The 26,471-nt window shown below is 43.7% G+C and overlaps 1 protein-coding gene across 1 annotated transcript in view; it reads left to right on the plus strand.

The window, feature by feature from the left end:
* The window catches only part of LOC138246413 (cytochrome c oxidase subunit 6B1-like), a 51,262-nt gene extending 38,961 nt beyond the window's left edge, over positions 1-12,301 (plus strand). Inside the window, exon 4 of the mRNA XM_069201009.1 lies at positions 12,040-12,301. Coding sequence (XP_069057110.1) covers positions 12,040-12,093 — 54 coding nt within the window. The 3' untranslated portion in view covers positions 12,094-12,301. The remainder of the gene's footprint in view (positions 1-12,039) is intronic.
* Positions 12,302-26,471: the final 14,170 nt, after the last annotated feature.

Here is a 26,471-nt window from a genome sequence, read left to right on the forward strand (position 1 = left end):
TCGCTCCTTGGAGTGCTTACAAAACAATAGTGCGCCGGGGTGCAACACACCGTCCAAGCCTGCATTCCCAAACTGCATTACAGTTCCACTCATTCTTGTAATCAACAGCGTTTCACCATGCTTTCCGACACTCGCTCTTCGGTATGGTAAAACCACAATAATCATTTAAAGCTGCTGCCTTTGCATTCCCCTAACCCCCTTATCGTGTTTCACCAGCCTTTTCCCACAAACCGATAACGGGGCAGACTTCACAGGAGACACTGGGGCTCCAGCTTCAACGACCCACCACCTCTTCCCACCACCCGCCACTGCGCCTTCTTTCAACCCCCCCCCCCCCCCCCCCCCCCCCCCCCCCCCCCCCCCCCCCCCCCCCCCCCCCCCCCCCCCCCCCCCAAAAAAAAAAACGAAACCACTCATGGGTTAACTCGCTCAGAGCTCCACTATAAACAGGACCATACATCTAGTTAACATCTCGTCACATTTGCTGCATTGTCGTCACTCCTTCAAACATGCATTTTCAATCAGCAAAACACATTTTCAATGCAGCACTATCTTCTCAAAATACAATCGTGCATATCAGAGTTACAACCACGATTCCCAAGCAACCGTGTCACTGGCTTCCAGCATTTCTCTCTTCACAAGTATTCCGACATGGCTTTGTTTACGTTTCGGGACTAAACATTTCAGTAACAAATCCAATAGCTCGGGCGTTGCCTAGACCGATTGGCATCGGCAATGCTCGTTTTTCATTGTAGCACATGCCTTAACACTATTCAAATCTATTGTGGATATTGTGTGCACCTTGGGATGTATACTGTTGCTGTTGAACACACTTTACTAGATCTTTTCCAGAACAATTGTTGTAGTAGTATTGCAGTAAACTTAACCATTTGTGCTGTTTTTCAGCCATTAAAGATGAAAGTACAGAGGAATTTTCTTCCATACGTAAAAGGATCCTCTTACATAGTTCAGGGCTCGAGGGTCTGGGAGTATACAATCAGATGAAGAAGAAACTCTTAGAGCTGAGGCAGATGGTAATGATGTTCTTAGACATGCTTTAGAAGACCTTCATCTTTAATATCAACTGAACGTGTATGCTGCTATAGACATCTACAATTTTTCCAGTGCAAACAGGGCAAAACAACAAGTGGGAGAGAAATAAGTGATGATCTTGTTAAAGGTGTGGCAGTAAGGAACAACTTAGCTAGAGATAAAAGTGGTCCTGCAGTTAAAGGGAAGTGTTCTTATTGCGGAATTGTAGGTCTCTTTGCTAAAGTGTCCCAAAAGAAACGTGCCCAAAAAACCCTAAAATGTGTATCTATGCAGTCTGTTTCTGAACAATCTGAGGGTGAAAGTATAGATAAATACTGTTCTGCACTTTGAGCAGAAATCCAAAGAAAAACTTGCATGTAAAATGAAGATTAAAGGTGTAGAAATAGTGGCTGATTCAGGGTCACCTTTATAGTCTAGCTTAAAAAAAAAAAAGTGTCATGACAAATTTGCGGGTGCTCTTGGGGGTGAATGGTTTCCCACGGATGCCCACCCTATGACTTTCAAGAGGAAATGATTCCCATGGTAGGGTTTAGATCTTTCCGATTTGAATTTAAGTGGCAGAAAGGAGTAAGGAATATACATAGCAGAAAAAGGACCCCCAGTCCTAGTGAGGATGGCCCAAATGCTAAACCCAAATGATAGGGCACAAGTTCTAGAATTAACTAGAATCTAAGCTTGAGAGTAAAGTAAAAATTTGAATTGAGGCAACCACCTCAACGCCTAGCGAAGCTTTGATGCAGAAGACGACATTGGGCTCTGAGCCGAAATCTTCAAAGCCCACCTCAAAGTCAGAATCCGAAACATCGGTGGAGCCAATCTTCATAGAATCAAAGAACACTTGTATGTGAGACAAAAAGGGATCCACATCCATTCCCATACGGACGCATCCTTTCAAAAGCTTAGACTCCAACACCACCAAAGAGAAGGCTAACGTTTCAAGAGGTTTTGAACGTCAGTTACTCCCAAACAGAGGAAAAGATTGGACAAGACTACCAGCCTCTTCACCCCTTCCACCAGCCTCTTCACCCCTTTCTTCACCCACCACCAGCTTCACTGCCCTATGGAGAAGATCCATCAGACATATGGCCACAAGGGTCTCCTCAATCAAACACTGGTGGGTATGGTGAGATACAGGATACATTTGGGAGATTACCACAAGATGACCCTTGCGTTGCTTATGATGTTAATGCCCTTGTGGACACAGACCCAGATTTATACCATGCACGCTCTTCTCCTGATGACGCCACCTCTTACCAGGAGGTTGTAGCTAGAGCAGCTGCATTGCACAATGTGGAAATACATGAAGAGCCTCTAGAGAGAGACTTCCTCTTTGATGCACTTTCCAACACCCATAAGGATACACCCTATGTCGAAGGGCATGTTATGACACACACGGGATACACCGTATCCCAAAACCGAGCTGTGGGGGGTGTGCGTTGGTATCAGCCTCCGTTAGCAGGTGTTGCGTGTAGTTTATCAGCCGCGTCACAGAAGGAGTGTCAAATTTCCCCGCACGATGGTCTGTGTGTGGATTTTCAGTCTTTGTCAACTTCACCTTTCAAGGGCCCAGGAACTGGATGGGGCAGCACGTGGCAGGGCAGGAGTCTCAACAGAGTCCAGGTGCTGGCAGGGGAAGTCTTTGATTGCCCTGAGACTTCAGCATCAGGAGGCAAGCTCAGTTCCAGCCCTTGGAGAATCTTCTGAAGCAGGAATGCACAACAGAGTCCAGTCCTTGTCCCCTTTCACAGGCTGCAGCAGCAACTGCAAGATAGCCCAACAAAGCACAGTCGCAAGCAGTGGCAGCACTTCTCCTCAGCTCTTATCCTTGGCAGAGGTTCCTCTTGATTCCAGAAGTGATCTAATTTTCGGGGGTTTTGAGGCCTCTTCATGTACTCCTTTCTGACTTTGAAGTAGGCCTACTTCAAAGGAAAGTCTCTTGTTTGTGAGATCCTTCCTTGCCCAGGCCAGGCCCCAGACACACACCAGTGGGTCGGAGACTGCATTGTGTGAGGGCAGGCACAGCCCTTTCAGGTGTAAGTGACCACTCCTTCCCCCCCCACCCCCAGCATTGATGGCTCACCAGGATATGCAGGCTACACCCCCAGCTCCCTTTGTGTCACTGTCTAGAGAGGTGCAAACAGCCCAACTGTCAAACTAACCCAGACAGGGAATCCACAAACTGGCAGTCACAATGGTTTAAGACAGAAAACGCTTACTTTCTAAAAGTGGTATTTTCAAACGCACAATCTATAATCAACTTCATTAAAAGATGTATTGTTAAATTGTGAGCTCGGAGACCCTAAACTCCACATTTCTATCTGCTCCCAAAGGGAATCTGCACTTTAATATTTAAAGGCAGCCCCCATGTTAACCTATGAGAGAGAGGCCTTACAACAGTGAAAAACAAATGTTGCAGTATTTCACTGTTCGGACATGTAAAGCTCACAAGTACATGTCCCACCTTAACCATACACTGCACCCTGCCCATGGGGCTACCTAGGGCTTTACTTGGGATTGCCCTACATGTATAAAAAAGGAAGATTTAGGCCTGACAAGTGGGTACAGTTGCCAAGTCGAATTGGCAGTTTAAAACTGCACACACAGACACTGTAGTGGCAAGTCTGAGCCATGTTTACAGGGCTACTAATGTGGGTGGAACAACCAGTGCTGCAGGCCCACTAGTAGTATTTGATTTACAGGCCCTGGGCACTTCTAGTGCACTTTACTAGGTACTTACTAGTAAATCAAATAGGCCTGTCATGGAAAGCCAATCAGCAATACAATTTACACAGAGAACGTGTGCACTTTACCACTGCTAAAGCGCCCAGAGTCGTAAAGCCAACAAAAACAGGTCAGAAAAAATAGGAAGAAGAAGGCAAAAAGATTGGCGATGACCCTGCAAAAGGGAAAACAGTCCAACACATGCCAACAAGCCACTGCAGGCCAGGTGGTACTATGTACACTTTTCCAGACAACTGCAACACCCACAGGTTAGCCACTGCTTTTGAGGGGAACTGATTTACAGTCTATGCAAAGCATGTGCATCTACAGCCATACACTCCTCAAATTGAATGTTTCTCACCCTGTAAGCATCTGTTTGTGGCATGTAGTGCTGTAGATTTGCATGAACCCACCCTCCTCCATGGACACCTGTTGCAGTTTCTTACATTATATTCACATGGACATCTCACTACTTACTTATTCTACACTCCATTTTTCCCCTCTTGCGGGAAAACAATCTAACAGTGGAGTCTGCCCATGTGCATTATCAATGGAGTCACTCGACCTTGCAACTCGAAAGACTTGAATGAAAATTGCAGCAAGCTCATAGACAACGCACAAATCCCTATATGTATCTAATAATTTACAAGACAAAATTAATATAGAGACATTTGTTATCAATATGGGCGTGCAACCACCAAGGCTCCTGCTGCAGAAGAAGCCACCAGGGCTATGGTAGCCCTACTCAAGAAGAACACAAAAGGCGATGCACTGCCATGTAAGAAACAAAGTTGCATAAAATACAAAGAGAATCCAGTACTCCAGTGTTGTAGATGAATGGTTCTTTCTTTTTAATACTTGTTTGCAAGTCCAAATGCTTAGTGTTATCACAGTTCCGTAAGTAAAGTACATGGAACAATAAATGGACAGCCAACGCGTTTCGCCCACGTGCTGGGCTTCTTCAGGGCACGGTAGAATCCAATCGGTCGCAATCAGCAAAAATAGTGCGTTTGGGCACGATAAATGCCTGTTTGATAAAGGCGGTTCCTGAAATGCAGGATATCCCGGTCAGAACGCCCGTAAAAGTAAATGTGCAAATGCTGTTTAATAAAGGTGGTTCCTGAAATAAAGGATATCACGGTCAGAACGACCGTTCGGTCCTGAAGAAGCCCAGCACGTGGGCGAAACCGTTGGCTGTCCATTTATTGTTCCATGTACTTTACTTACGGAACTGTGATAACACTAAGCATTTGGACTTGCAAACAAGTATTAAAAAGAAAGAACCATTCATCTACAACACTGGAGTACTGGAATCTTTGTATTTTATGCAACTTTGTTTCTTACATGGCAGTGCATCGCCTTTTGTGTTCAACTCGAAAGACTTCTTTGCAGAAAAACACCTACTTGCACACATCCAGACCCAACACTAGATGGCAGGAGTATGCAAAGCATGAGAATCTACAGCACTACACGCTGCAAACCGATGCTTGCAGTGTAAGTAACTTCCTTCGGGTTGGTGTGCATGTTTATTTAATTATTTATTTTCAATAAATATTCACTTATGTATGGCATTATCATTAATAGCATTTTGAGCATTCTAGTGTGCACTCCATTGTAAAAGGGGAGAAGTGTGATGCTGGAATTCTTTAGTCATGGAATGTGGAACTCTGGGGCATATCTGGAATGCTGGGGGAAGAGAACCATTGGTGGGAAAGGCAGTTGGAGGAGACTGTTGGGGAGAGAAGATGTATGTGTGCCCTCATAAACTCCTCAGCTATATTGCCTTGTGAGCGTGTCGTTCTTGCACCCTCTAGTCTGAATCGCTTTTATATTGCACTTTACATTTGAGGTATCAAACTCAGGACTATACGGGCAGTATCAAAACAATATAGTCTAATTCTGTACACCTGAAGGAATCTTTTGTTGCAAGCCAAACCTTCCTTGCCCCACTAGTTGGCTGGTCGCACACTCTAAACAAGACATTTGCCAGGATGTTAATGTTTCTTTCCAAAACCTGGTAATTCCCCTCCACTCTTCTTCACACAGGAATACATCCCTCCCAAGGCTTGACCTCCAACTTTGATCCTGTAAGTCTCTTTTAATGTAAGGGAACTCAATATGTATGTTTTCTTTTCTATTAGTTTAGGGTGTGCACAGGCAAACTTGAGTTCACTGCATTTCCCAAATTTGGAAAGCAAAATGTTAAAGTGGTAAACGGTACAAGTCATTTGGTTGCAGGTATCACTGCAGCATTTTCAGCATCTATACATCATGACGTTTCTATTGCTGGGTACAAGACTGGCCTCGTCCCAATTGGCTGGCCAGGACAATGTGCTGAACAAAACATTTCAGACTTTTAGCACTTTCCCTCCTAACGAGGATAGTTTCCTAAAGTCTTCCTCACACAAGAACATATCCCTGCCAAGTCTTGACCCATATCTATATTCTCCTAGGTATTCATAATGTGGGGTTATCAGATGTGTGCATTTTTCATGGGTTTGAGCAATCACGTGACACTTGATGCTAGGGCATGTTTTGTATTTTGTGGAAAGGTGGGGGGATTCAGTGCAGTATGTCTGCAGTATTTGAGGCTATTGTAGGCTGTCACCCAGGGCAACCCCTCCATTCCGGACAATCTGAAAACTGTAGGCCCACTGTGATGTGGATTGCATGAATACTAGCTTCTTTTTATTACCCAGAATATCCAGCAAATTTGAAGTGTGGGTTTAAATCAGTTGTACCATATTTCTGTGAAAGAAAACTGTGTCAAAAGTACTACCATCCAATGCCGCAGCCCTTCTCACGTAAAAAACGGTGCCCCAAATGTCTGTGTGTGTTTGTTTATAGCACAAGACAGGAATAGACAAGAAGGTAGGCTGTTTTTTCAGTGTTTGACATATGCATGGGAATCTCAGTAAGTAACAAGATGTGGGCGTTTTCAACAGGTTTGAGTTGTCTAAGTAAGAAACTAGCTATGTTGCATGTGGGAAACTTTGAATACAACTGAATACTAAACGCCTGTTTGGGTTCCCTGTCCTTGGTCGCAGGTATCCTCCCTGAGCTTTATGGAAACATATCACAGCCATGTATTTTCAACATCTAAGCATCCTCCGGTCACAACCACTGGGTTCCAGACTTCCCAGGATTAACTGGCTGTGAAAATGAAATTTCAGATTTTGAGAAGTGCCTTTGTACCATAATGTTAGTTCTCTCCAGCCTTTCTCACAAAGGGAAAAAAAAAACCCAGCCAAGGGTAAACCCACACCTGTGTTGCCCTAGGTCTCTTGAGTTTAAGTGTACCAGAGGTGTGGACTTTCAGTGAGGTTGGGATGCTCACACCTTTTGAGAAATTTCAAAAGCAACTGAACACAAAATGATAATTAAAAGGTGCCTGTCCTTTGGCTGGAAACCTTCCACCGCTATGTATTTTGAGCCTCTGTATCTTGGTGACTTTTCCCCCTTGTCAGCCTACTTGACTGAGCACCGCAGAATTGAAGCCCTCAGTGCTAGTTTATACTGTTGGTGCAGCACTGCCTCCTTGACTCCAACCCTTCCTTATTTCTTTCTGAGATTTCTACACACCTTGTCTCTGCCTGGAAATTTAAGTATAGATATGAAATCTTCAGATCACTTTAAAAGTTCCAAGAATTTCAGAAAATGTCCAGACTATTTTCACAGAAAATTCTGTGCTGCAAATTTGAACTTTTTCTTCTTCTACATAGTTAATAAAAAGGTAACACATTACCACTACTCGCCTAAATACATTTGTTGATCCCTTACGTGACAGTTCAAGTGCTAATCGTTTTTTTACTAGCCTGCAGATCACTCTTGCTGCATTGTGGGCTGCACCCTTCAAGACTGTCAACACCTTTACTTTGTCTTCAGGACACACACCTTCATGCCGAAGTGTTACTTCCTTCGACAGGTCTTTGCCAGAGAAAAATACAAACTCTGGTGTGTGCTGATGTACCCCTTCCGTTTTAGGTCAAGCATAAGCATACGACCTCTTGTATACTTCTTCTTTGGGCTCCAGCTATTTCATTTGTTTGTTTCAGTGTCATTAAAAACACTTGCTTGCTAGTGGTAAGTCATGCCTCTTTGTCCCCCCATTCTCTGTGGGAGCAGGGACCAACTACTGTGTAGTTTCGCTTTGTCCTGTTTATCTGGTATGGAGGGTACTTTGTTTTCTGCTCCTGTCCAGGGAAGTTTCCCTTTTTCTTTTGCAGAGCATTCTTCGTCTGAGTTTAGCTGTAAACAAGGCTATAATTCAGGCTGTTATCTTGGTCACATTTGGTCTTTGTAAGCTCTCTGCACCCTCTCTCAGCTGCCTGGCTCCCGCTGTTGCATGGCTTGGATTTTCCTACCTGTGTGCTGACAGCAAGGGTGGAGGATCGCTTGTAATTCCTTATAGCCTAGGCACCCAGCTCTACCAGGGCTCTGCAATCCTTACAGTGCCCACTTCTGCTCCCTATTGGGATCCCACTCGCAGCTCCATCAGTGCACCTTAGTTCAAACTATAAAAGCCCTCAGCCGTGCCAGTGCCAGCAACCCTGCACACTCTGTCTGCCAGAGCACCTCAGTTCTGAAGTCAGCACACTCTGCTGTTCCAGTACTGGGACCTCAGGCGCAGCTCCATCAGTGCGCCTCTGTTCTACCCCCATGAGGTCACTTCCTTTCCTATACTGGGACCCCGCTCACATACAGTTACATTACATAAGCTCAGTTCTAATATTCAGTCCCACAGCCAAGCCAATACTGGACCCAAGAGAGCATAACACCGCTCAGCCAGTGCACCTCACGTCTAACATCCAATTCCACTGTTGATGGGAACCACCCAGTGCTTAATTTGTGCTTGTTGTTCCCGGTGCATTTTTTTCCTCCCCTTCCAAATTTACCACTTCCTCTTGCTGTCTCCTTTTTCAAACTAGAAAAAATTGGTTATTTCTTTCCTTGTTTTGTTCCTCTTTCCTTCATCGGGCATTCAGTCTTTCAATTTTGTTATTCCCTTTTTTTTTTTTTTTTTTTTTTGCTCTTTCATTTGACTCCATATGCGTTCACTTTTTTTTTTTTATTCTTTTTTTTTTTTAAATCTTTCTTCCTTCCTTTCTCTCGTGTTTTTCTTCTGTCAATTCACTTTTTTTTTACTATAAATCCCTCTTTGTTCCGTCTATGTGGAAGCCGTAAGTTACCTGTTTGGACCCGAGGTGGCAAAGTGATTTTCCCGTTCTGCCTCTGTGGGAAACGTCAGTACATACATGCCCTGGTTCTTACACTGCTCATTTCTCTCACAATCTTTTTTCCTCTAATGTTCATTTTTCTTTCTTTTCACATTACTTTCATTACTTCTCCTCTCTTTGGTTAGCTAGCTTCCTTCCCTTTTTTCTTGTCTCACACATTTTCTCTATTTCATTTTAGTTGTGCTTTCATTTTCTCATTCTTTCTTTCCCCTTTTTATTTCTCTGCCACCCCCTTCTTTCTTTTGTCTGTTGTATTCCCTTTGCTTCTTTTTTTCTGCCCCATTTGCTTTCCCTCCCAAGGCCTAGTTATCAATAGAGTAACCGGTGTAGTGGCACTGGGGTCCATAGACCTATGGATCTCACCTAACTCTAATTACTGCTGTATTTTCCTACCGAAATTGGAACCATTTTCCTTTCTTACTTCAGGGCCCGTGACACTGTTAATACGCCACTTGTCCTCTCCGTCTTGACTCCCAACTCCTTCTTTCCTTTCACCCTCCAGTCCGTCCCAAATTATTATTATGGTATTTTGAGCATTACACTCTAATACCAAAAGTTTATTTCTGATAAAGGTTTATATGATAATTGTATATGTTTTAAGATAGAGGAAGAAGGTAAATGGAAGTGCTTTAGTTAAATGCTTGGCCACTGGAATTATGACAGGAAAAGACGTAATTATGAGGCAGGACTGACAAATATATGTGGCAAGAAAAGTCCAGTTATGAAGTTACAATGCCAAATAGCTCGAACTCAAGAAAATGCAAGATCTATTGAGTTACAAATGCTTGCTTGTTTGTCTTCTGCTTGATAGATACCTTATTCCTTGGGCACAGCCTTTTTTGCTCTGTGAGCATCCACAGGCTAGTTTCTCAAGTATTCTTGACAGCGAGCTTCCTTGTGGTACACACATCTTATGCACTGACACCTTTAGACTGCCTGTCCGTCCACCCATGCATTGATAAGATAGAATGGGGTCTATCTTTTTTCCATGCCACATTGCATCAGTGTGCAGGTTTTAAAACGAGTAACACTAACTGCCAGCCTTTCAAGAGTTCAAAAGTCATATACTGTTATGTAGTAGGCATGCTAATTGCCACACAATACAGTAAGCCTTCAAGTTGGTCTTCTTCTGCGTTGTTGCACAACTGTACTATAATCTGTCCGTCCTGTATCTGGTCATATGTTTTAAACAAGACTTAGGACTCTTGAGTACTTTTGACTTTAAAATGGCTTCTTTCTTTAATTTCCTTCCAAGACTAATCCTTTTACCAGCAGCGAACCATAAGGATATATTGCTAGACTAAGAACGGAGTTAGGTTGATGGAATGTGCCCCAGGCATTTTTTCCTGCTTTCAGTGATAATCTTAAGATTTGGATATGGGGGGGTGTAAGTTGGATTCTAGAGACAGTCAGTATGTGCAGAGGCAAGGGAGGATTGATCCTGGTTGTCGTTTAGTGTTCAACTGGCTCAACAGTCTATTTTTGTTGTGTTTGCATAATTTTTGAAGTCTTGCCTGTCTATGGGGGCTGTTGCTCAGAATATGGCACTGTTGATTCCAGGACCATCGTTTACTTTTTGTGAAAATTAATTAATTCATCTTTCAGGGGTGTAGAATTCTATGAAATATCTACCTAGCCAAGGGACAGGATGCTTCCGAAAAATCCACTTGTCCCCTTTTACTGCCAGTTAATCAGATTTTAGAATGAGCAAATGAGTGCATATTTGCGCATGCGAAAATTAAGTTTACTACGAGTGCAGTTTCCAGGCATACGTCTATAAACTCTTATGAATTCCTGAAAGTTGTAAAACTGCACTAGTGCAAGGACATGTACCCCGGGTGCATTAAGGTGGCTTGCTTTAAAAAAAAAAATTAAAAAATCGGACATGCATCAAACTCATTTCATTAAATTAGACCTTGGAGAAACAAAGTTGCACAATAGTTTACAGAACTTCATTTCGAGTTGTGGTTTGTATACATTTTATTTAGGAAGCAATCAGCAACCTTGCTATTATTCACCTGCATGTATTTACATATAATCAGGGTGCAGTCTGGGAACGAGCATTATAGATAGCTTCACACTGTTTAATTTTGTGAATGTTTTTATACAGATACCTCTGCTATTGATGCAAGTTGTGCTCAGAGTTCACTGCATTTCATTAGTGCGCTTACCCTTACAGTAAAGGCTTTTGTAATCATGGAAAGAGGTTTGAACAACTTGTACATACGGATACTGATCTCGTCTTTGAGGCAGGCAGTCTCCTTTTACAGATCACCCATCCATACTGTGGTAATGTGCAACCTAGGGGTTTGTGTTGTGGTGGGCTGGACCTACTTGTTTGTTGGACAAAACAAACAGAAGTGTTTTTCCTTGATATCATACAATATGCCATGGGCATTGGGTGACAGCAATTCAATACCCCTGGTTTTTATCCACGCCACCTTTTCCAGCTTTCTCTTTTGCTGTATTTGGGTTCTATCATTTTTTTTTTTTTCTGTTGGCCACTCGTGTCCTACCAGGAGAAATGTGTTTTCTGAGTTTCTGGCAAGTGTTCCAAAGAGCTACTTGTGCTTTCGCTTTCATAAGTCTTTGTTGGTATGTTTAATATGAGGATGCATAGAGTTTAAGATAATAAATAGCCTACAGAAATTGTTGAGAGAGTGTTAACAAAAAACATGGGTCTGGGTATTTAATTTTCATGTTGGTTTGTTAGTTTGTAGATACTGTGTTTGGAAATTAAAACCTGTGTGAAGTAAGTAGTTTTATAGCATTTATCTCTGGGATGTAACCTTGGTTCAGCACGTTGTATATGACATGCAGCTGAGGCAGTAGAAATCCTGGAAAACAGGCTTCTACTAATCACCCTCATGCAAAACTTAGCTTTGCTCATGTAAATTGAGTGAGAGACCAATAAATCACATAATACCTCTATGCTCTGTGACACTGAGTTAAACTTTCTGTTATGACTGTGTAAACTTTTTCTTTGCCTGCATCAGAGTTCTTCATTGAGTGTTTTGATATTTTCCAGGTGGCGAAATGGGACGAGGAGCGAGAAGCTGGCACGTTTCCAGGGAAGCTTTAAGCAAACGATGGCTACACAGAACAAAGATCATTAAGCAATGTTTGACAATGCTGAACACTTAGTTTGAATGGTTCTCTTTATTGGTTGTTCTAGCCTCTTGAATAAAATGTAAGAATCCATAACGCGAGTAAATGTGCAAATGGAGCATCTGAGCCTCAATTATACAAATCTAAAGAACGAACTCAATAAAAGTGTTGCTCTTATTGTGTATAGGAGTGCATCTTTATTCACTTAAACAATTTGGTCTCTGCCAGGCTCCATTGCATGTATGAGGGAGCCCTTCTGTTATCTTAAACCGCTGACCAACAGTTTTCTTCCCATGTGTGTAACATGGTCTCAATTTGAATAAGTATCTCTTTTGTAGAGTCATCTTGGATGTGCTCTGCCACTGTGAAGGCATTGAAGCACAGGAACAGACTGCGCTGTAGATTTAGAGCATAAGCTGACTTGGGGTTTGTGATGCAAGGCGGATCCTCTTTTAATTCTCCTTGACCTACTAAAGGTCTTAACTATACTTTCATGTGCCATCTAGAATTAGCACAAAGTTGTTTGCAATCTTTATAGTGGATGAAAGAATTGGATACATTACTTTATTCAACATTGGATCTGTCTGATTCACAGGTTTCAATTATTTCCCCTCAGAAACCATGCTTAAACAGTAGCCATGCTTATACCCATTTGCTAGGCATGCACTGTGTGCAGTTTCCACCTTCTTGTTTTCCGAATCTGGTGAATGATGTTAAAAGGCATTGAGCTCTGCTTTTCTGAGTATTTTGTTTTCTAGTACACATCGAATATAAGGAAATAATTCTTAGAGTTGTGCATACTTTATATTTCATCATATCAATCCCTTCCGCCTCCCCTCTCCATTTTCATTAGGTGAGGTTTGTTAACACAAACGCCCCCAAACACCCACCCCCCGCTGCCCTGAAAGTTGAAGATCTTTTCCTATGGGTGACTCGCCTTCTGCAAACCATCCCTCTCTTAGGCGGTCATGAGCCGTGTGGGACAGTGAACATTTTGTTATTGGCCCCACACTTCATGCAAATGGCACACTTGGTTTCCCTCCAGTGCCAACAACACTCCATAACGACAATCCCCTCTCCAAATCACTCAAATGAACTTAACATCATTTCTTTAAATAACCAGATAAACATTTTGTCACCCAAACATCAGTTTCTCTTTTTCTGCAAATATTCATTCTGCACAACTAAATGATCGCTTTTTATTTTAGTAACATAAACAAATCACTGGGGTGGCAGGGCTTTCAAAGGTTGTCATTTTCTGAACATACATTTCCATATTCCAATAAGTCATGAAATATTCCGTGACCGATGGGCCAAGTGGAACCACATACAGTGTATTCAGTCTCCGCTTCAGCGTTGCCACAGTAGGGATTCTGCCAGTGATGACCAGGTACTGCCCTATAAGTTTTCTGCCATTGTCGGAGGAGAGGGGCCACACAATAGTATGAAACTTATTTCATATGGATACTTTTAACTGCAAATTCCTCATATTGTGGATAATCCCAGGCATCAGGCTGAATTTTGTCTGCAATTCCATTGCGTGACTGGTACATCCTGCCCTGGATATGATGTGGGAAGCACCTACATAACTGCCACCTATGTGCGCAAATGTAATTTCCTTTCTGTCTGCACCTTTGAACTCCAATCCAGAGCTCTTTGGAAGTTCTATCAGACTTGTCAGGATTTCTTTCAGAAATTGTTTCCAGTGTTGTAGGGACATTTTCACTTCCAAAGCTGCAGAGTTCAAATCATGTCCAACAAATGTGCAACGCGGAACCCAAAGGCAATCCGAGACAGTGAGGTCAAGTTGTATGTCCCAGAACACTACATGAAGTCAAAAAGGGCTCTATCCCGGTCAAAGGAATGCACATGACTCCTCAGGCCGATCTCTTGAACGCTCGTCATTTAGATAAGATTTTCAGATAACTCCAAAAAATCAAACCAATACAAGAAGTTTAAACGGGACTCGCCTACATTCCGTCACTCCCACCACTTGGTGTCATGCGACGCCCCATGTACCTCCAGGACATTGTCTCCCACCCCAGAACAGGTTCTAACCCTGCTTCTGATTTGGGCCCACCTTCCTGGACACCAGAGCATATAAGGGAGTTTAAGGAGGCCATGGATGACATTTTTGGCACCAGAGTGGTTCCCTCTGCAGCACCTTCGGGCCACAAGGATCTGAGGTGACCTCCAGTCGGTATATCACTAGTGGATCTGACACACTATGCCCGAGCGACAACGCAGAAGAAGGGGGCCAATAGCCCTGTCTGGATTCAGACAGGGCTATTGTTTTCACCCATCCACCTTTAAACTCCTCTGCCAAATTTCAGCCCCTATGCCCTCCGACTACTGTGCCAGAAACGGACACTGTCTTCTGTCACTCAGTGTGTAACAGTACCAGCTTTTTATTTACTTTGCATGATCTGATTTTTCATCAAATACTTACCAGTTGTATAAGTGAGCTGAAGAGGTGGAGGGGGGCTCTCTAGGTTGGCAGCATAAAAAGCATGAATAAGAACCATTTACAAAAGTGACATTAAGATCACGATTCTTCACACAACACCAAACGAAAGTAGAAGATTAACTTTGCTTAGAATAAGTAAATAAAGCATGACCACAGGAAACAAGGAGCCCTCTTGCCAGCCTCTGGTCCCTTGCCAGCCTCTGGGTAACTGTCAATTACAGAACCCTCAGCTGGTCATTCCAATCATTGGAATTCTCAGCATGTCACATGTAACATGCTGAGAATTCCTCAAGTACAACAGATATCCAAATACATGTGGTCTAGAATCACCTAGGTGTCCTGCTCCCAGTCATCTTCCAAGTCATTCTGTGCCTTTGGGCGATGGCCCTCCTAGTCCTGTTCCAAGCCCTTCTTTTCTGGGCTGTTCTGGTGGTCCTGATTCTGGCCCTGGACTAACTAGTTCTGTCACTCTGGTACTGGTTTCTAGAATCTATTGCTTCCATTTGTTGTCCTTTCTGATCCTTTTCTTCCTGCTCCAGGCTCATTCTTGTATCCAGCCTTTCCTGGACCTCTCTCCTGTTACTACTGATCCTCATCCTGCTGATCTGCTAGGTTCTTATCTGCCTAGCCCTGTTGTCCTGGTTATTCTAGAGCTGGCACTCCCAGTCTTCCTGGTTTGAGTCATCTTGATTCTCCTGGTCCTTGTGGTCCACCTGGTACTGCTTCCAATGGTACCGGCCCTCCCTATTAAGTCCACTTTTTAGGTTGGCCTAACCATTTTGGTCCTGGTCTGATTGTCCTTGTTCCCCCTAATCAACAACAACTTGGCTTTCATAGCTCAGTTCCTAGTTATCTTGCTTTACTTCGAACTTCAGATCCTGGTTCCTTTGGTTCTGACCCATCTGGTCCTTCTAGCCCTCTTCCTGGTCCTGCTTATTCCGATCCTTCTAGTACACACATCCTCCACATCTGGTCCTTGGTCGTAATGACCCTAGTCCTCCTGACCTGACAAGTTCTCTGCGTTCTCCTAAAACATGGCATGATTCTCTTGGTCCTCCTGCTCATTGCCACCTTTTGTCTAACTTGTTCACTTTGTCCTGATCCTCTTTGTTCATGTCATTCTGTTCTGAGCCACCCTGCTTGGTCATCAAGGCTCCTGTCATCCTGTAGTTTTAGTCCTACTTGTACTGCAGCCACTGATTCTGGACCTCTTGATCCAGGTTCTCCTTGTTTGAGTTGTCCAGAGCCTGGTCATTTAGGTCCTGGTCTTCCTGTTCACCAATTTTTCTACCTGTGACTGTTTTAAATTTCTCTCGTAGTTTTTCCCTGTACCATGCCAAATCTCAGAGGCTAAGCAGTATGTTTAAAAGACTGCTTATTCTGTTGTATTATGTAAACTGTGATTGGAAAGTGTATGTAGCACTAATTTTTAGCTACAGAAAGGGGTTGGTTTAAGTGTGCGAAGAGCAGTATTTGTAGTATTAGTGGCTTTAAATGTAGGTTTTACCTGCAAGGTGAAGAGGACCTGCAAAGTATGGATTGAGACTCTGTATCCAAGGAGATTCGGATTTGAGCAGCAGCTCCCTGCCCACTAGCTGGTGCTTAAGGTAACGTGCCCTTTATATAAAAAATTCTTACCAGTTGTTGCATCGGTGCTGTGATCGGTTCCCAGGGCTATGGTTTCTATTGGACCTGGGGCTTAGGTTTGGAATTCTGATTGGCCAATAGACCTGGGATTCTAATTGGTTCCTAGGTCTAGGGTTTCTGTTAGACTTTAGGGTTAGATCGCTGATTGGCAGATAGGTCTGGGGTTCTGATTGGTTCCTAGAGCTAGGGTTTCTATTGGACTTTGGGCTTAGCTTTGCATTGGTTGCTAGGGCTGTGATTTGTTGAAATGACTAGGTCTCCTGTTGGTCCTAAGGATTAGGGTTACGGTTCTGATTGGCTGGGGCTAGGGAAAAGGTTCTGATGGGTTAGGGTTCACTTTGGCCAAAAGGGATATTTAACCTTAGGGTTCAGAGCGTCTCTGCCTGGTCGTCAAGGCTAAGGGCGGAGAGGGCAAAGGCAATTACCTGCTTGGGCCTAGGGACAGAAATGCTGTCTCTTTGGTCCTTCACCAGCCGTCACCTTAACTCATCAAGACCCTCAAACATAACACAGTGTTAGCAAATGCAAGCTACTCATTTACTACAAACAAACACTATCCACATTTCAATGTCTCAACAACCACTACAAAACCCGTCCACTATTCACCCTTGTACCCCCAACTATCACACCTTCACTGACAAATCTCCACTCTGTCTTAAACCACTAACTAAACCACACATCACAAAAACAAAGCCACATTATATACAACTTTGATCCAGGCCCACACACCCGCTTCCTGTCCATATAAAACACCAGCTCTACACTCTACTTGCTCCCAACAGCCCCCTTTCTGTCACCACCAAAGGTATACCCAGCCTTCCATAATATCCACCAATACCGCCTCCTCTTTTTTATTTTTTTTAACCGAAAATACAAACAATCCTTACACTCTAATCCACCACACATGCTACCTCTTCCAGCTATCAAATCACTCATACCTCTTATCCCCTCTCATACCACACACTTTCCCAAAACAAATCACCACTCCTTGCCATTCAACTTCCACTAACCAACAGTTCTTTACTTACAAATCCTTCTCAGAAAACTGCTAAATCAATATCACCTCAGTACCCCACAAAAACATAACACACACCAGCCAGCAAAATCTGTTTCATAATACATTCCATCAAAAATAAGAAACCTACACCCACTCCAGACTACACAAATACACATCCTAAACCATCTTTGTTCCCAAATTTTCGATCTTCCCCAACACAACTTAGTAACCCAGCTCTCATCCATTGCACAGTTTAGAGCCTTCATACATAACCCACTTGCTCCACCACCAACCCATACCCCTTTCACCCTAAAGGGACGCAAACTAAATCAACATGTCACTCTTCACAATTTCACATCCCTAGGTCTGTTACACAACAAGGCTAACTCTCGATCACGATCACCACCACCTTCACATGCAGACCCTTCAAAGTGCTGTCTAAGCCTGCTGGACAAGGAATACAATATAGAAAAACAAAATGATTGCTGTCCTCATACATTTAATGCCAGCACTAATGACACACCGGCTAAAAGTTCATAAACTACTGCTCTTCTACAAAACAGTCATACCACCAAAACACAATCTCTAAACTGTCTTCTAATTTATGCTCGATTACTCTTAACAAGCACCACGTGTATGACCTAGTCACTGACTGACAACTCTACTTACTCTTCATAACTAAATCATTGTTAGGAGATGACATTGCCCCAATATTGCATGAAGCCGTTCCTTCCTGCTATCACGATCACACAAAATTGTATAGGCAGAAGAGGAGGTGGACTAGCCGTTATATTCAAGCAAGCAATAAATCTCACCAAAGCTGCTGTTTCCATACAAGGTGTGAGGCCCTCATCACCAGATGCAACCCTATACCAACTTCCTCCTGTAACTTCCTTCTCCTTTACAGACACTACTTAGTAATGATCCATTCCCAGACAGTTTGCAACCTTATAGCACTACGCTCCAACCTATGTGTTCTTGACCACCTAAACATTTAGTTTGACAAACCCAATATGTCCTATCCAAAAACAATCACTGGCCTAGTCCCAATGAAACTACATCAGATCATACACAAACCCCCACACATTCTAGATGTCATTTTTGCTAATCCAGAACAAGTTACCTTTCAAAGAATTACTCCAGTCACATGGTCAGACCACCATTTTCTAGCTTTCCAACATAAAACACCACAATTCAACTCGCCTAAGACCACCTTACATGCATCCACTTATCGACTGGAACAAACTCAGTTTTGAATACTTAGAAACTACTAACATTCAACATAGATCTAGACACAAATTCTGTTCAAAAGCTTTGAGTGGCCACAGGAAGCTTTTGATATCCTAATACTACTAAAAACAGCAAAACGGGACAAAAGAAAACAAGCACCTTGGAGAAATACAGAACTAAGTGTTAAAACCAATTATAAAGCTGCAATGGACCTGGCTCCAAAGAAACTGCAATCAAGAAACTTTACCAATAGAAACAACCCCGTGCTGAGAGACCCTTACAGGTGAGTAGTCGTGCTGTTCGATGACGTGTAGCTGTAGATACACATGCTTTGCAAAAGCCTGCCATCTAGTGTTCGGCTCTGAGTGCTACAAGTTGTTTTTTCTTCGAAGAAGATTTTCGAGACATGCGATTGAGTGACTCCGCCTCTTGGTGATAGTGTGCGTGGGTATCAAGTCCTTTGTTACATTGTTTTCTTTCTGCTATTGAGTTGAAACATGTTTCCTCTCACTCCAGTGGATATCAGTTCAGTACTTCTGAACTTATTCCACCTTTTCTATAGTATTGTCGGTATTGTTTCCATCTATACTTGATCTGATTTAGACTGTCGGGGGGGGGGGGGGTCGAATTCTCGCCCTCACAATGGCCATGCCCTCTTAGGGCCTACTTCAATGTAGGCCTAGAGGAACGAACTCTTTCGATTCTGTCCTCTGTGTCATGCTAAATTTCTGTACACCGACCAACATTCCGTGTGTAATCTTTGCCTATCTCCAGATCATCGAATAGTGATTCCTGCAAATCATTTTGATCTAAAAAGACTCTCCGGGAGATCGACGTTTCGAAATGGTGTCTAAATCCACAGAAGATACACCTGATGTCTTCGGTGAAGAATATACACTAAAGGGGTGGGGTAGTAGGAACTGAGGGTAGGACTAGATGAGTCTTCATTCAGTGCCCGGTATTAGTTGGGTCGCTTTAAATCCTAAGGCGGGGAAATCATGGTTGGAAAATGTCCAAGCAAGGGGGTGCTGTGTTGTCCTACAGGGGGAGGGGGGATTTCTCTTACCGACTAGGTGGTCTCACACACATAATAGTGTCTTGCTTCATCATTTGACCACCTAGCCCCACCCAAGTAAGATGATACTACTTGGGCGGACTCAACCTCTTGGTTAAAAGAACCAGAGGGAGTGCTGAAATTAAACTGACTGGATAGTTACAGAGATCCAGAAGGGGTGAATAATAAAATTACCAAACATGTCACCAGTGGCTACTGCTAGTTTTAATGATGGTGCATGCTGGTAAGACTAAGAACAAGGGGGAGAGGCTCGTTAGAGAGTAATGTCTCTTGGAGTCTAAAAAGAAATACGTATGACCAACATGTTTCTGCCCTCACTAGGTGCTGGTAGGTCAGGGGCATTCGTCAGGGTCGGAGCACACGCAGTAAGTGGGGTGCTCAAAGTGAATAATGTATGGCCTACCTGAACAAGTAGTTCACGGCGGGGTAGGTCTGTGATAGATGATAAATAAACCACAATTTATTCAGAGTGAAAAGAATGTATTCATAGTGAAAAAAAGGTGGCAAACCACTGCACACAACACAGCAATAGGTGAAAAATGTAAAAGGCACTCACAAGCATGCAAATGTGACTTACCCCGGGGTAGGGGGCGATTTGCCTCTGGTCTGGCTAGTGCCGGGGTAGGGTTTTCCCTTGTAGTCACACTCTAAGGAGATTAAGGGTTTAGCAAGGGAGAAAGAAAGAGACAGAAATAGAATGAGGGCGCACAGAGCGCTAAGGAAAGTAGGAGACCAAGGGAGGGAAGGAAAGAAAGACAAAGGGACCAAGCTTGAGACCAAAGGAGGACAAAAAGATGAAAAATTGAAAAAAGGGGTGGAAGCCAGGCCAAGGGGGAGCTAAAGGCTACCAGAGGAAGGGATAACAGGGAAAAAGAAGAATCCAAGGGGCCAGGGAGGCCCACACTTACCACTCCAAAGGGAATACCATGGGGGGTACCTACATGCCAGAGCCAGGCCGCTCTGGTACTGACTGGAGGGCTGGTCAGATATTTATGTAGACCAACAGCCAATCGGTATGTGGCTGGGGGCGGAATCCAATTAACAAGAATATCCGGTGTGCCGGGCGTATTGGTATGGAAACGTCCCGACTGTTTTTTCTGCCCTTTCCCTTCTCCCTCCTTTGGTCTGTTTTCGTCTTTTTCTTTCTTTTTCCTTCCTTTCTTGCTTGCCCTCGTTTTCGCTCTCCCTTCTGTGTTTTCCCGGCTGTCCCCTCCCCCCTTCCCCCCCCCTTCTTCACCTCCACCTGGTCGTCCCACCCGGACGACCAGGCACGTCCCACGGGACTCGATCTCCCAGAGTCCCGTGGGCTTGAGTGACGCGCCGCGCTAACCGCGACGCGTCATTGCAGGATGCTCCCCGCGCTCGCCAGCCGCGCCGCGGTGGAAGCACCCTGTTGTACTGCATCATCTCCAGGCGTGATCCACCCCGCGGGACTCTGTCCCCCAGAGGTCCCGCGGGAATACCACGGGCTATCGCGCTTCACCAGGGCCTTGCAGGGCCCCTCCAGGCTCCCGTACCGGCGCAGCTCCCGAGTGGGCGCGGCTGGTCTTTTGGGCGTGGCAGAAATACCCCCCACGAGTCGGGATGTTTCCATACCAATACTCCCGGCACACCTGATATTCTTTTTAATTGGATTCCGCCCCCAGCCTCCCCAGCCACATACCGATTGGCTGTTGGTCTACATAAATATCTGACCAGCCCTCCAGTCAGTACCAGAGCGGCCTGGCTCCGGCATGCAGGTACCCCCGTGGTATTCCCTCTGGAGTGGTAAGTGTGGGCCTCCCTGGCCCCTTGGATTCTTCTTTTTCCCTGTTATCCCTTTCTCTGGTAGCCTTTAGCTCCCCCTTGGCCTTGCTTCCACCCCTTTTTTCCATTTTTCATCTTTTTGCCCTCCTTTGGTCTCAAGCTTGGTCCCTTTGTCTTTCTTTACTTCCCTCCCTTGGTCTCCTACTTTCCTTAGCGCTCTGTGCGCACTCATTCTATTTCTGTCTCTTTCTTTCTCCCTTGCTAAACCTTTAATCTCCTCAGAGTGTGACTACAAGGGAAAACCCCACCCCGGCACTAGCCAGACCAGAGGCAAATCGCCCCCTACCCCTGGGTAATTCACATTTGCATGCTTGTGTGAGTGCCTTTTACATTTTTCACCTATTGTTGTGTAGTGTGCAGTGGTTTGCCACCTTTTTTTCACTCTGAATACATTCTTTTCACTCTGAATAAATTGTGGTTTATTTATCATCTATCACAGACCTACCCCACCGTGAACTACTTGTTCAGGTAGGCCATACATTATTCACTTTGAGCACCCCACTTACTGTGTGTGCTCCGACCCTGACGAATGCCCCTGACCTACCAGCACCTAGTGAGGGCAGAAACATGTTGGTCATACGTATTTCTTTTTAGACTCCAAGAGACATTACTCTCTAACGAGCCTCTACCCCTTGTTCTTAGTCTTACCAGCATGCACCATCATTAAAACTAGCAGTAGCCACTGGTGACATGTTTGGTAATTTTATTATTCACCCCTTCTGGATCTCTGTAACTATCCAGTCAGTTTAATTTCAGCACTCCCTCTGGTTCTTTTAACCAAGAGGTTGAGTCCGCCCAAGTAGTATCATCTTACTTGGGTGGGGCTAGGTGGTCAAATGATGAAGCAAGACACTATTATGTGTGTGAGACCACCTAGTCCGTAAGGGAAATCCCCCCTCCCCCTGTAGGACAACACAGCACCCCCTTGCTTGGACATTTTCCAACCATGATTTCCCCGCCTTAGGATTTAAAGCGACCTAACTAATACCGGGCACTGAATGAAGACTGACCTAGTCCTACCCTCAGTTCCTACTACCCCACACCTTTAGTGTTTATATAGATTTCTTTTGGGAGGCGGTGTGGGTTAGCAACACTCCCAGTGCTCTCCTTTTGTGTACTTGTTTTTCGGTGAAGAATACACTGAGGAAGAAGTTTGGCAAAGGGCAGTGTTTTCCACCCAAGACATGGACTCCGATCAGCACTCCGATGATGATAGCCACTACGTGCCTCCAGCGCAGTACGTGAGTACAACTGCCCCGTCACACCACACAAAAATACTTAAAAAGACTCCAGCACTAGTCATCGGTCCGCCACTGCCTTCGGGCCATGGTCCGATTCGAAAACGTCCGGATGACCAACCTTTGGGTTCGGCACAGAGATTAAAGACTAAAGTGCATTTGGCATCGATCAAACAGACTCCAACAACAGTCTTGGAATCGAGCCGAAAATCAGAAAGCACGTCTTCGAAGCTGAAAAAGTATACACTACCTTTGGGGTTGATGCTTTTGGTTCGAACAAAACACAAACCTTGAGTCAAAACACTGGTAGCAAGCAAACTACTTCTACCCATGAATCATTGGACATACAACCTATAGTAAAGGTAATGGAGGCTAAACAGAGAAAAATACACATTGAAAAGGACACAGGGAGAATAATTGTCTCCCCTCCAATGTCCTTTAAAAGGAAATTAACTTTTAAAGACACAGATGTACCTCCATCAAAAAAGGTCTTCAAGGATAAACATGAGGAAGAGGCTACAAAACATAAACAGCCTTCACCACCAGTCTCCTGTTTTTCCTGCCACACCACCAACCACATATGAAGCACAGTTGTCACCGCACACATCCTCATTATCACCACACAGGGATGATCCCAATGATGACCAGCAGGATAAAGATCCGTGGGATACATTTGTCTCTGATCCCTTTCTACTGAATGATCCAGACTTGTATCCTGCTAGACCCTCACCGCAAGAAGACAATTAAGTAGTGGCTAAAGCTGCGGCCTATCATAATGTGCAAATGCATACAGATCAGATAGAACAAGATTTCCTCTTTGACACACTAGCATCTACACATAAACAATATTACTGTCTTCCAATGCTTCAAGGAATGCTCACATGTTTCTGATATTTTCCAGGAACCTGTTAAAACTAGAATTATCACTCCTAGAGTGGATAAAAAGCATAAACTGGCACCGTCCGACCTAGTGTTTATAAGAACCCAATTACCTCCAGATTCAATTGTAGTTGGTGCAGCAAGAAAAAGAGCCAACAGTCAGTCCACAGGAGCTGCCCCTCCTCCAGGCAAAGAGAGTAAGAAAATAGATGCAGTGGGGAAAAGAGTAGCTTCACAGGCTGCAAATCATTGGATGATAGCCAATTCGCAAGCTCTTTTGGCTAGATATGATAGGACACACTGTTATGAAATGGAAGAACTACTACAATACCTCCCTCCAGAACACCAAAAGAGGGGACAACAAATAGTAAATGAAGGGCAAGCAATATCTAATAATGCTATTAGATCTGCTATGGATGCAGCTGACACAACAGCTAGATCAATCAACACCAGCGTGCTTATTAGAAGACATGCCTGGTTAAGATGTTCAGGGTTCAAACCTGAAATACAACAGGCAGTGTTAAACATGCCATATATTTAGCCCTGAACTTGACAACCATAGATAAACTTAAACAAGATTCTGAAACAACCAAAGTCATGAGCGCGTTGTATACCGCACCCACCAGAGTTACTTTTCCTAGACCACAATTTAGAGGGGGTTTCAAACCATCAGCTTCAGAAACACTGACTTCCCAACAAAAACAATCCTCACAATTCTACACTAGAGGATTATTTAGATGCTCCTATAGGGGATCCAACAATAGAGGAAGAGGTAAACCGTCCACTTCCAGAGGTTCCACTCATTCAAATAAAAAGTGACTTTCTCAACATCCCCTGAGAACACACATCTCCTGTGGGATGAAGACTGGTAAATTTCTATCCACAATTGCACAACATCACTACAGATCAGTGAGTTCTATCAGTTATCCAACATGGTTATTGTCTAGAACTAATTTCCACTCCACCAAACGTTCCTCCTCGTTCACACAAATGAACTCAGGAGCATCTCACTCTATTAAAACAGGAGGTACAATCAATACTGCTCAAAGGAGCCATAGAGATAGTACCTATATCCCAACAGGGGTCCAGAGTATATTTACTATACTTTCTAATACCAAAAAAGGATGGTACTCTCAGACCAATGCTAGATCGCAGACCCCTCAATCTATACATACTTTCATATGGTCAGTCTACAAGATGTCATTCCCCTACTACAAAAACAGGATTACATGACAGCATTAGACCTCAAGGAAGCTGATTTACACATTCCTATACATCCAGCATATCGAAAGTATTTAAGATTTGTGGTAGCAGGAAACATTATCAATTCAAAGTACTACCATTCGGAGTAACAGCAGCATCAAGGGGGGTTCACCAAATGCTTAGCTGTAGTTGCAGCATTCCTCAGAAGACAACAGATACATGTCTTCCTATACCTCGACGACTGGCTTGTAAAAGCCAGTACGCTTCAGATTTGTCAACAACATACTGAATACGCTATAAACACCCAACACTATTTAGTATTCACTCTAAATTACCAAAAATCTCACCTGCAACCATCACCGATAAAACCGTATCTAGGAGCAATTCTGAACACTCAATCAGCATTAGCATACCCAAATCCAGTCAGGATTCAAGCATTTCACAATCTCATAACACAACTACAGTACAATGATACTTATACAGTGAAGTTAGTGATTAAACTATTAGGAATGATGGCTTCATGCACAACAATAGTGCCCAATGCGAAAGTTCAGATGTGACCACTACAGCAATGTCTCTCTCAACAATGGTCTAAGGTGCACGGTCAAATTCAGGATCTAGTGTTGTTGGACCGCCATACTTACTGCAATGGTGGAATTACACGAACCTATCAAAAGGCCGGCCCTTTCAGGACCCTGTGCCTCAGACCATAATCACAACAGATGCATCAATGAGAGGTTGGGGAGCTCATCTCAAGAACCTCTCTATACAGGGGGTATGGGACTAAATCCAACAGACTTATCAGATAAACCACTTGGAATTACTAGCATTATTCGTAGCACTCAAAACATATCAAACACAAATCACTCACAAAATAGTGTTAATAAGAACAGACTGTATGACCACAAAGTATTGTCTGCAAAAACAGAGGGGACACGTTCATATCAATTGTCCCTTCTAATGCAGACAAGTTGCAAATGGGCAATTCACAATCGAGTTCAATTAGTGGCAGAATACATCCCAGGGATACACAATCAACTAGCGGACCTCTTAAGCAGGACGCAGCAACAAGTACACGCACAGGTGATTCAACAATACTTCCAAATGTGGGGAACCCCAGACATAGACCTTTTTGCCACCAGAAAAAACACAGAATGCCAAAACTTTGCATCCAGGTACCCACACCCTCAATCCAAGGGCAATGCTCTATGGATCAAATGGTCAGGGATATTTGCTTGTGTTTTTCCACCTCTCCCCTAATTCCATTTCTGATCAAAAAGATTAAACAAACCTCGCTCACCATCTCCCATGTGGTCACGTCAACATTGGTACACAACACTGTTGGATCTGTCTGTAGTACTACATCACAAACTACCAAACAGACCAGATTTGTTGACTCAAAGGAGAGGTCAAATCAGACATCCAAATCCTAGCATTTTCAACTTGGCGATTTGGCTCCTGAAGTCATAGAATTTGGCTACTTACAACTTCCATCTGAATGTATGGAAATTGTAAAAGAAGCCCGCAAACCCACAACCAGACAGTCTTATGCGGCTAAATGGAAGCATTTTGTCTACTAATGTAAGCCTAAAAACATTGACCCACTTATAGCTTCAATACAGGATATTGTTTGCTACATTTACAAAAAGCAAACCTTGCATACTCTTCTATTAGGACACATTTAACAGCAATAGCTGCTCACCTCCAAAACGGACAATATACTTCCCTGTTTGGGATTTGTGTTATAAAAGCCTTTATGGAAGGTCTTAGAGTTATTCCACCTAGAGCATCACCAGCCTGTGTGGAATCT

Source organism: Pleurodeles waltl, chromosome 7 (assembly GCF_031143425.1).
Source record: "Pleurodeles waltl isolate 20211129_DDA chromosome 7, aPleWal1.hap1.20221129, whole genome shotgun sequence".
Classification (NCBI taxonomy): Eukaryota; Metazoa; Chordata; class Amphibia; order Caudata; family Salamandridae; genus Pleurodeles; species Pleurodeles waltl.